Below are 11162 nucleotides of genomic sequence, written 5' to 3' on the forward strand. Positions count from 1 at the left end.
GCGCTCAAACGCGATCGCTGCACTTAAGGTGTTTGCTTCTCATCGGAGCCCCAGCAATGAAATTGCCGGGGTTCCGGTGGCTGCAATGGCAACCGGAGGCCTAATACTGGCCTCCCGGTCTGCCTAGCACCGAAGCCGGTCAAGATCCGCCCGGCGGCGGAGCCTGATCGGCTTCCGTAGCTGCCGGCAAGATGGCGCCGGGTCAGGAGCTGATCCGGCGTCATCAGCGGTGGAAGTCAGCTGTACTGTACAGCTGACATCCACCTGTAACGGCAGGAACCGGAGCTAGCTCCGATCCCTGCCATTAACCCCTTCGATGCAGCAATCGAAAGCGATTGCTGCATCGTAGCGGTTACTAGCAGATCGCCAGCCCTGACAGGCAATCGGGACTGGCGACTGCTGTTATGGCAACAGGAGACACAATGGTCTCCTGCTCTGCCATTACGGAAGCCTATTAGGCCCCGCCGGGAGGCGAAGCCTAATCGGCTTGCTGTCAGTGAATGACTGACAGATCTAATACATTGCACTACATAGGTAGTGCAATGTATTAGAAAAAAAAAAATCTGACCGTTGGACCTTCAAGTCCCCTAGTGGGACTTGAAGAAAAGTGTAAAAAAAGTATAAAAAAGTGTAAAAAAAAGTGCAAAAAATAAAAGTTTGAAAACAATAAAAGTTTCAAGTAATCAAATAAAACACAATCCCCCTTTTACTCTTATCAAGTCCTTTATTATTGAAAAATAATAATAAACCATATGTATTTGGTATCGCCACGACCGTAACGACCTGAGGTATCAAAATATTGTATTATTTATTGCACGCGATGAACAGCGTAAAAAAAAACGTAAAAAACGTTACCAGAGTTTCTGTTTTTTAGTCACTTTGCCCTACAAATATTAGAATAAAAAGTGATCAAAAAGTCGCACGTATCCAAAAATGGTACCTATAAAAACTATAGCTCGTCCCGCAAAAAACAAGCCCTCATACACCTCCGTCGACAAAAAAATTAAAACGTTATGGTTCTCACAACTTTGCGACAGAAAAAAAATACATTCTTTTTACAAAAGTAATTTTATTGTGAAAAAAGTTGTAAAACATAAAAAAATGCTATAAATTAGGTATCGCCAGAATCGTACGGACCCGCAGAATAAAGTTAACATGTAGTTTATAACGCATGGTGAACGCTGTATAAAAAAAACGAAAAAAGCTGTGCCAGAATTGCATTTTTTTGTTTACCTGGCATCCCAAAAAATAGGATAAAAGGTGATCAAAAAGTTGCATGTACCCCAAAATGGTACCAATAATAACTACAGCTCGTCCCGCAACAAACCAGCCCTCATACCGCTACGTCTATGAAAAATAAAATTAGTTATGGCTCCAATAAGTCAGGAAATAAAAAAATATGCAGTTGTGCCCGAGGGGAACATTTCTTCTGTTTCAAGAGGCGATTTATCAAGAACCTAAAATTAGGGAACCAGGAAAGGGAGGACCCAAACATATCCGCTGGAAGCGACGGTACCCGTATTATACCAGGACAACACTTCCTAGCAAAATTCCCCAAACTACAAAGGTGCAGAGTGTGGACCAAAAGGGGGATAAGAAATGACACCATTTATCAGTGCGACACCGGCCTGTGCAGAAAGGATTGCTTCACAGCGTAACACACATCTATGGATTATTAATTTTTTTTCATACCACCTGACTATGCCCCTTATATACTCCGCCCCGCTTACATGTACCCCCACATTATAAAACACCAGCAATACTCAAACAAATTTAGTACCAAGCAAAATCCGCTCTCCAAAAGCCAAATGGTGCTCCCTCGGCTCTGAACCCTACAGCGTGCCCAAACAGCAGTTTCCTTCAACATATATGGCATCGTCATACCCGGGAGAACCCTTTTAACAATTTTTGGGGTGTGTGTCTCCAGTGTCATAAGCTTGGCATGACATATTTGCCACTGAATGGCATATCTAGGGAAAAATAAAATTTTTTAATTTGCACCATCCGCAGTGCATTCATTTATGGAAAAGACCTGTGGGGTGAAAATCCTCACTACACCCCTTAATAAATGCCTTGAGGGGTGCAGTTTCCATAATGGGGTCACTTCTCAGGGGTTTCTTTTTATTATTTCACATCTGAGCCTCTGCAGTTGTGAACCAATACTTTGTAAATGGCCAAATTAGGCCTCCACTCCGCATGGTACTCTTCACTCCTGAGCCCTGTCATATGTCCAGGCAAAAGATTAGGGCCACATGTAGGGTGTTTCTAAAACCGGGAAACACCGCATAATAATTAGAGGGCTGTCTTGTTATGGTGGCACAAGCCGGGCACCACATATTGGCATATCTATGGAAGAAAATCCCATTTTCACTCTGCAACATCGAGTGAACACTAATTTCTACAAAACACCTGCAGGGTTAAAATGCTTACTACACCCCTTGGTAAATGCATTGAGGGGTGTCGTTTCCAAAATGGGGTCACTTCTGGGGGGTTTCCACTGTTTTGGGCCCACAGGCGCCCAGAAACCAATCCAGCAACATCTGCACTCCAAATGGCGGTCCTTTCCTTCTGAGCCCTGCCGTTTGCCCAAACAGCAGTTTATGACCACATATGGGGTATTGCCGTACTCGGGAGAAATTGCTTTACAAATTTTGGGTTCTTTTTTTCCTTTATTTGTTGAGAAAATGAAAAAATTTGCGCTAAAGCTACGTCTTATTGAAGAAAAAGGACTGTTTTTATTTTCACTGCCTAATTCTAATAAATTCTATGAAACGTCTGTGGGGTCAAAATGCTTACTACACCCCTAGATGAATTCCTCAAGAGGTGTAGTTTCCTAAATGGAGTCCCTTTTTGGGCGTTTTCATTGTTTTGTCCCCTCAGGGGCTTTGCAAATGTGACATGGCCTCCGCAAACCATTCCTGCTAAATGTGATCTCAAAAAGCCAAATAGTGCTGTTTCCCTTCTAAGCCCTGCCGTGTGTCCAAACAGCCGTTTATTACCACATGTGGGGTATTGTTTTACTCGGGAGAAATTGCTTTACAAATTTTGTGGTGCTTTTTCTCCTTCAGTCCTTCTGGAAATGAGAAAAAATTAGCTAAACCTAGATTTTTTTTGAAAAAATGTAGATTATTATTTTCAGGGCCTACTTCCAATATTTTCTGCAAAAAAACTGTGGGGTCAAATCGCTCACTATACCCCTAGATAATCTCCTCAATGGGTGTAGTCTCCAAAATGGGGTCACTTGTGGGGGGTTTCCACTGTTTTGTCCCCTCAGGGGCTTTGTAAATGTGACATGGCCTCCGCAAACCATTCCTGCTAAATGTGGACTCCAAAAGCCAAATGGCGCTCTTTCTCTTCTCAGCCCTGCCGTGTCTCCAAACAACCGTTTATTACCACCTGTGGGGTATTGTTTTACTCGGGAGAAATTGCTTTACAAATTTTACGGTGCTTTTTCTCCTTCAGTCCTTGTGGAAATGAGAATAAATTAGCTAAACCTACATTTTCTTTGAAAAAATTTAGATTATCATTTTCACAGCCTACTTCCAATAATTTATGCAAAAAACCTGTGGGGTCAAAACGCTCACTATACCCCTAGATAATTTCCTCAATGGGTGTAGTTTCCGAAATGGGGTCACTTGTGGGGGGTTTCCACTGTTTTGTCCCCTCAGGGGCTTTGTAAGGGTATGTTCACACGTAGTCAACAAAAACGTCTGAAAATCCAGAGCTGTTTTCAAGGGAAAACAGACCCTGCTTTTCAGACGTTTTTTTACCAACTCGCATTTTTCGCAGCGTTTTTCGCGCCGTTTTCGCGGCGTTTTTGGAGCGGTTTTCATTGGAGTCTATGAGAAAACGGCTCCAAAAACGTACAAAGAAGTGTCCTGCACTTCTTTTGACGAGGCTGTATTTTTACGCGTCGTCGTTTGACAGCTGTCAAACGACGACGCGTAAATAACAGGTCGTCTGCACAGTACGTCGGCAAACCCATTCAAATGAATGGGCAGATGTTTGCCGACGTATTGGAGCCGTATTTTCAGACGTAAAACGAGGCATAATACGCCTCGTATACGTCTGAAATTTGGCCGTGTGAACATACCCTAAATGTGACATCGCCTCTCAAACCATTCCTGCTAAATTTGAGCTCCAAAAGCCAAAGGGCGCTCTTTCCCTTCTAAGCCCTGCCGTGTGTCCAAATATCCATTTATTACCACATGTGGGGTAGTGTTTTACTCGGGAGAAATTGCTTTACAAATTTTGCGATGCTTTTTCTCCTTTAGTCCTTGTGGAAATGAGAAAAAAAATCGCTAAACCTACATTTTCTTTGAAGAAATGTTGATTTTAATTTTCACGGCCTACTTCCAATAATTTCTGTAAAAAACCTGTGCGGTCAAAATGCTCACTGTACCCCTAGATAATTTCCTTGAGGTGTCTAGTTTCCCAGATGGGGTCACTTTTGGGGGATTTTCACTGTTTTGGCACCGCAAGAGCCCTTCAAACCTGACATGGTGCCTAAAATATATTCTAACAAAAATAAGGCCCCAAAATCCACTAGGTGTTCCTTTGCTTCTGAGGCCGGTGCTTCAGTCCAGTAGCACGCTACGGCCACATGTGGGATATTTCCTAAAACTGCAGAAACTGGGCAACAAATATTGAGTTGCATTTCTCTGGTAAAACCTTCTGTGTTATAAAAAAAATTATATTAAAAATTTATTTCTGCCAAAAAATATGAAATTTGTAAATTTCACCTCTACTTTGCTTTAATTCCTGTGAAATGTGTAAAGGGTTAAGACATTTTCTAAATGCTGTTTTGAATACTTTGAGGGGTGAAGTTTTTAAAATGGGGTGACTTTTTGGGGGTTTCTAATATATAAGGCCCTCAAAACCACTTCACAACTGAACTGGCCCCTGTAAAAATAGCCTTTTGAAATTTTCTTGAAAATGTGAGAAATTGCTGCTAAAGTTCTAAGCCTTGTGAGGTCATAGAAAAATAAAAGGATGTTCAAAAAACGATGCCAATCTAAAGTAGACATATGGGTGATGTTAATTAGCAACAATTTTGTGTGGTATAACTGCCTGTCTTACAAGCAGATACATTTAAATTGAGAAAAATGCTAATTTTTGCAATTTTTCACTATATTTTCGTGTTTTTCACAATTAAATACTGAATGTATCGACCAAATTTTACCACTATCTTAAAGTCCAATGTGTCACGAGAAAACAATCTCGGAATCGCCCGGATAGGTGAAAGCATTTCAACGTTATTACCACATAAAGTGAAACATGTCAGATTTGAAAAATGAGGCTCTGTCAGGAAGGTCAAAAGTGGCTAAAGAGGGAAGGGGTTAAAGGAATTGTACATTTCAAGTCTATTTATATACAACTCTCTACATCCCTCGAAGAGATCATATACCCTAATGACAAAAAAAAACTTCAGTAAGCATCCGAAATATTGCATTCTTATGTGAGGAGAGTTGGCAGCCATGACCGCCTGTTACTGGACGCTTTATTGCTTCTGGACAATAGCGCTTTCATTAACTGGATGAGTAAAATGTTCAGCCAAGTGGGCAAAAAAATTTCTGTGATGTCCAAAAACACAGCGTCTGCTTGTTGGGCCAGATACATTTATTGGGGACCTATGAATCTGCCTGGTCATTGTGAAATCAATGAGGGACTGTGTTCGAGCGACGTATGAGCCGCTTCAACAAACACTAACAGTCCTCCCAGTAGAGTGAACTATCGCTGTCCTATACTGCGGCTATAGATTTTATTTACAGGCCGGTGATTGTTCTGTTTTTTTTTCTTAATTTTCATGCAGATTAGTCCGGTCTATAAATCACTGGAGACCTTGTCTGACGAGGAGAAACTTGTTAAACTGTCCACGCTAAAACTGAGATATTTCACACCGAGAGAAATCGCAAATCTTCACGGATTCCCAGCAGAGTTTGGTATGTGGGGTGGTAAACTTATAAAAGTATTCATTGTGACCACCTCCTTAGAGCGACCCTCCAGGCTGCCCCTTAATAGGGCTCATTTATTGATTTCTATGTAATATTTGTGCTCACAATCAGACGGCTGCTTTAAAGGGGTACTCACAGCAAGATATTTCTGGCATATTCACGATATGCCATAAATGTCAGCTAAATGTGGGTCCCCTGACCCCCCCCCCCCCCTTATTTCTCCCTGTGAAGCGGACGCATCCAGGCGGTGAATGAGCGGAGAGGGGCAGCTCTCTCTATTCACTTCTATGGGAGTTACGCAAAAAGCCGAGCAACCGTTCAATTTATGCTTCGTTCATATCTCCGTCGCAGATTCTGACGAACATTCCAGCCAAGATAGCTCAGCACACAGCACTATTATGTCCAGGGAAAATAATGGAAACCGTAATGAAACCTGACTGAACCCATTCAAGTCAATAAGGGGAATTTGTTGTCCTTTTTTCTCAAGTTTTCTGGATTAGAAAAGACACAAAAAGCCCAAAAGTCGCAATGTATGTTATAAATTGCAACTTTTGCTCATTTTATGCCGCACTCGCTACTTTTGGGGGTATAGGGTGTGGCTTAATAAAAGGGGTGGCGACACCACAGACCAACAAATTTATTATAATTGACTCCAGGAAATTGACATAAATTAAAGCAGATATCTTATTTTTCCATCGATTGAAGCGGTGTGAGGGCTTGTTTTTTTGCAGGATGAGCTGTAACATTTACTTTTACCATTTTGGGCTACATACGACTTTGTGATTACTTTTCATCATTGATCACTTAGATCACGTCCCATGACTTTTTGGGGGAAGCGAAGTGACCAAAAAACAGCAATGCTTGCATTGTTTTTTTTCTTTTTTACCTACTGCATTCACCCAGGAGGTTAAATACTGTGATATTTTACAAGTTCAGACTAATGGACGCGGCAATACCAATCATGTTTACATTTTTTATTGCTTACACTTATCATTTTTTGTGAAGAATGGGAGTTTGGTTTTTTTACTCTCAGAAATGTAAACATTTTTCTTTAATTTTAAAAATGTTATCAACAATTTTTTTTCCCCTTATATTATATTCCCATATGCGATTGCTAAATCGCTTGTTACAAACTGCAATACTTATTTACTGCAGCATTTGATGGGTTAAATAGCCAAAAGCGGAGTTGTCTCATTTTCTATGTATAGTTGTCCACTATACATAGAACCTGCATAACACCACTGTAAGCAAAATCCGTCAGTGAGCTGAACTGACGGCTCGGCTGCCAGCAGCTCCTGTGTGCCTCTGACATGGACTATAACCCTAATACTGATGAAATCTAAGTGAAGGACTTCTATCTTCGGGCTTCTTTCAATCCTTGTGTCATGCTCTACACCTTCATGCAATTTTGCCGCAAAATCCGTATTTTGTCACATATGCAGATTTTTCCACTGGTTCGCATCCAAATCCACTACTTGAAATCTCTTCTTACCCTTAATCTTCACAGTAATTTGATGTTTTATGTTAAAACTTATATTGAGATTTTCTGTCGTCATCTTTTTTTCTTAGATTTTCCTGATAAGATAACAACTAAACAGCGATATCGTCTCCTGGGGAACAGCTTGAATGTACACGTTGTGGCTAAACTCATAGATCTTATGCTGCGGTCCCCCTGATACGAGAAGAACACAATGTAACTTCACAGCCTCAAGGACTATATTTTATACAGAAAAAAAGAAATTCATGACATTTGAATAAATTATACAATAAAGTTTTATTTTTCTGTTCACAGTTTGTATTGAGAGTTTTTAACAGCGGTTTTCCGGCTTTCTGGCCTAAATAGCAAAATAACAAAGTTCCAGTATACCTTAAATATGCACCATGTCACTGCCGCGGCCTCTTTCGTGTTTCGCTGCAGGTCCAGTGGTTACTTTACGGCTGTTTCACACCAATATCACCCACACTACATCTTGGGGATGCCCTATTATTGCTGAACTGGTGGATATGCTTGTACCTTATAAAATGCCAACAGGGAAGGTCTGATTTTTAAGAGTAGGGAGACACATGAGCTGTAATGCCAATGGGTCATGCTACATGGGCAATACCGTTGAGAAACTTTATTGCACTAAAAATTCACACCAAAAAGGCAAATTTTACAAATGTTTTTGAATGTTTTTTCATTTAAACCGTTAAGAGGAAATGATCATATAAGCAGTGCCCAGGGTCAAACTGTCCCACCAAAGCACCAGCATAACCTCCGGTTGGCCCAGGCTCTCACACAATATTGGGTACCAAAAGGTCTATCAGAAGACCACTCCATTTGGAGCTAACTTGGGAGCCCATACTTGCCATTAGCGTCTATTACTTATAGGTAACTCACAAATAACCTATTAGACCTTTATAGACGATATGTCCCATGATAACAAGTGGATGTGCAAGTATTCTGTAGAGATGGTGGATGGGCCCTCAGAACCATTTCCTCTGGTGGGACCAAGGGACCCCAGTCCGACGCTTGTCAGTACCGCTTGTAAAAACTACTCCTGTAACTTGTCTTCCTAGTCTATGGAGAAAAGGCCACAAAGATGTTAGGGTATGTTCACACAGCCTATTTTCGGTCTGTAAACGGCCGAAAAATCGGAGGCAGAACGCCACCAAGCAACTGCCCATTGATTTCAATGGGAAAAACGGCGTTCTTTACCGACGGGCCGTTTTTTTACGCGGCCGTTTTGAAAAAACGGGCGCGTAAAAAAACGCCCGCAAAAAAGAAGTGCAGGTCACTTCTTGGGACATTTTTGGAGCCGTTTTTTATTGACTATAGAAAACAGCTCCAAAAACGTCTGAAAATCAGTAGCTGTTTTCCCTTGAAAACAGCTCTGTCTTTTCAGACCTTTTTGAGTTTGTGTATGAACATATTCTTACACTTAAAACATTCGGTAATTAAAAAAAAAAAGTACTATACTCTGAAACCCGGGATGGGGAATTTTTTTTCCTGCCAAGGGCCATTTGGACATATATAACATGATTTGCTGGCCATACAAAATGATCAACTTAAAAATTACCCTGCTATATTTGGTCAAACATTGAATTAACTCACCCCTGATGTGATGGCTGGAACCGCTTCTCTTTGGTGAGGCGGGAGATGTTAGATGGTATTGATGATGTTGCTACTCGCAATTGCTTTTCCAGGTTTGCGTCGGTCAGTTGCTTTGCGATGGTAAATTTTGAAAAGAGATGCTCGCAGCAGTAAAATGTTCCGAACACTATATCTAGTGTGTGGGTCGCCAGATTGTTAGCTTTGTGGCGGCGGTCTGAGTAGGACGCGGCTTGTGGAAAATGCATCTAGGTCCTTACCCTACATGAGACCTCAGCTAAATTTCAACATTTTTAGAGCAGGAGTAGGGCGGACGGAGCCAAGTAGTGAATGATGTGGCGGTCTGAGCGAGGTTGCCGCGTGCCGGCAGGGCCAGACCAAATGATTTTGTGGGCCTTGTACGGACTGCAGACCGGTTGTTTCCCTGCTCTAAAACAAACATCACCTATTCACAGAATATGTGCTAAATCTTTGATCGCTAGGAACCCACCGATTACTAGAATAGAGGATCATGGTGCCGGTTCCTCTGCAGTGAGGAGTTTGTATGCAGAAGTGATCGAATATGCTTGCTGCCACGCCATACAAATTATATTGGGGTGACAGAAGACAGCGGAGCGCTATAGAACTTGGTAGTTTCCGTTATAATAGTGTTTATTTTACCTATGATTCAGGTTAGCCCCTCTTCCAAATACTTATTACAACGTTTTTACGAACTGCATGCCAAATCCCGGCGTGAGCTTTATAGTTCTATTTAATATGTGGGGCCAAGACGTAACTCAGACATTCTTGTATGAACCATAAAGCTAATCTAATTAGAAGATTACAAGGGAGAGATTACAGTCTGTGGGTATGATTATAAACTTGATCAAAGAGCGTACACGATTAGTGCAAATCCTTGGAGATTTTAGATAAATAGACAAGTGTCTAATCTCACTCCTGTCAAATGTTATAAAAGACGCCATCATGTCAAATGTTATAAAAGACGCCATCATGTCAAATGTTATAAAAGACTCCATCACGTCATGTTATAAAAGACGCCATCACGTCATGTTATAAAAGACGCCATCATGTCAAATGTTATAAAAGACGCCATCACGGCAAATGTTATAAAAGACGCCATCACGGCAAATGTTATAAAAGACGCCATCAGGTCAAATGTTCTAAAAGACGCCATCACGTCATGTTATAAAAGACGCCATCATGTCAAATGTTATAAAAGACGCCATCACGTCATGTTATAAAAGACGCCATCATGTCAAATGTTATAAAAGACGCCATCACGTCATGTTATAAAAGATGCCATCACGGCAAATGTTATAAAAGACGCCATCACGGCAAATGTTATAAAAGACGCCATCACGTCATGTTATAAAAGACGCCATCATGTCAAATGTTATAAAAGACGCCATCACGTCATGTTATAAAAGACGCCATCATGTCAAATGTTATAAAAGACGCCATCACGTCATGTTATAAAAGACGCCATCACGGCAAATGTTATAAAAGACGCCATCACGTCAAATGTTATAAAAGACGCCATCACGTCATGTTATAAAAGACGCCATCATGTCAAATGTTATAAAAGACGCCATCACGTCATGTTATAAAAGACGCCATCATGTCAAATGTTATAAAAGACGCCATCACGTCATGTTATAAAAGACGCCATCACGTCATGTTATAAAAGACGCCATCACGGCAAATGTTATAAAAGACGCCATCACGGCAAATGTTATAAAAGACGCCATCACGGCAAATGTTATAAAAGACGCCATCACGGCAAATGTTATAAAAGACGCCATCAGGTCAAATGTTATAAAAGACGCCATCATGTCAAATGTTATAAAAGACGCCATCATGTCAAATGTTATAAAAGACGCCATTTATATTAGCATAAGATGTCATAATGATCAAAGTTTCACACACAATTCCTAAGGCCTCATTCACACGGCAGGGTTTCCCGGCCAGATGCCCGCCGTTCATAAATCGGCCGGCACCCGGCTGCATTAGGAATAATAGACCCCTAATGGGGCTATTCACACGACCGATTTTTTGACGGCCGGGAAAACCGGCCGTCAAAAAATAGGACATGCTCTATCTTCGCCCGGGTACCCGGC

The 11162-nt window shown here is 41.3% G+C and overlaps 1 protein-coding gene across 3 annotated transcripts in view; it reads left to right on the forward strand.

Annotated features, from left to right (window-relative positions):
* The window catches only part of TRDMT1 (tRNA aspartic acid methyltransferase 1), a 59150-nt gene extending 51407 nt beyond the window's left edge, over positions 1-7743 (forward strand). For 2 of the 3 annotated variants that reach the window (XM_075827599.1, XM_075827600.1), the window contains 2 exons: positions 5813-5942; positions 7524-7743. In XM_075827599.1, the coding sequence (XP_075683714.1) occupies positions 5813-5942; positions 7524-7630 (237 nt within the window). In that variant the 3' untranslated portion in view covers positions 7631-7743. The remainder of the gene's footprint in view (positions 1-5812; positions 5943-7523) is intronic. The other variant, XR_012847772.1, reaches the window with a different exon arrangement.
* Positions 7744-11162: the final 3419 nt, after the last annotated feature.

This window comes from Rhinoderma darwinii, chromosome 5, assembly GCF_050947455.1.
Source record: "Rhinoderma darwinii isolate aRhiDar2 chromosome 5, aRhiDar2.hap1, whole genome shotgun sequence".
NCBI classification, from domain to species: domain Eukaryota; kingdom Metazoa; phylum Chordata; class Amphibia; order Anura; family Rhinodermatidae; genus Rhinoderma; species Rhinoderma darwinii.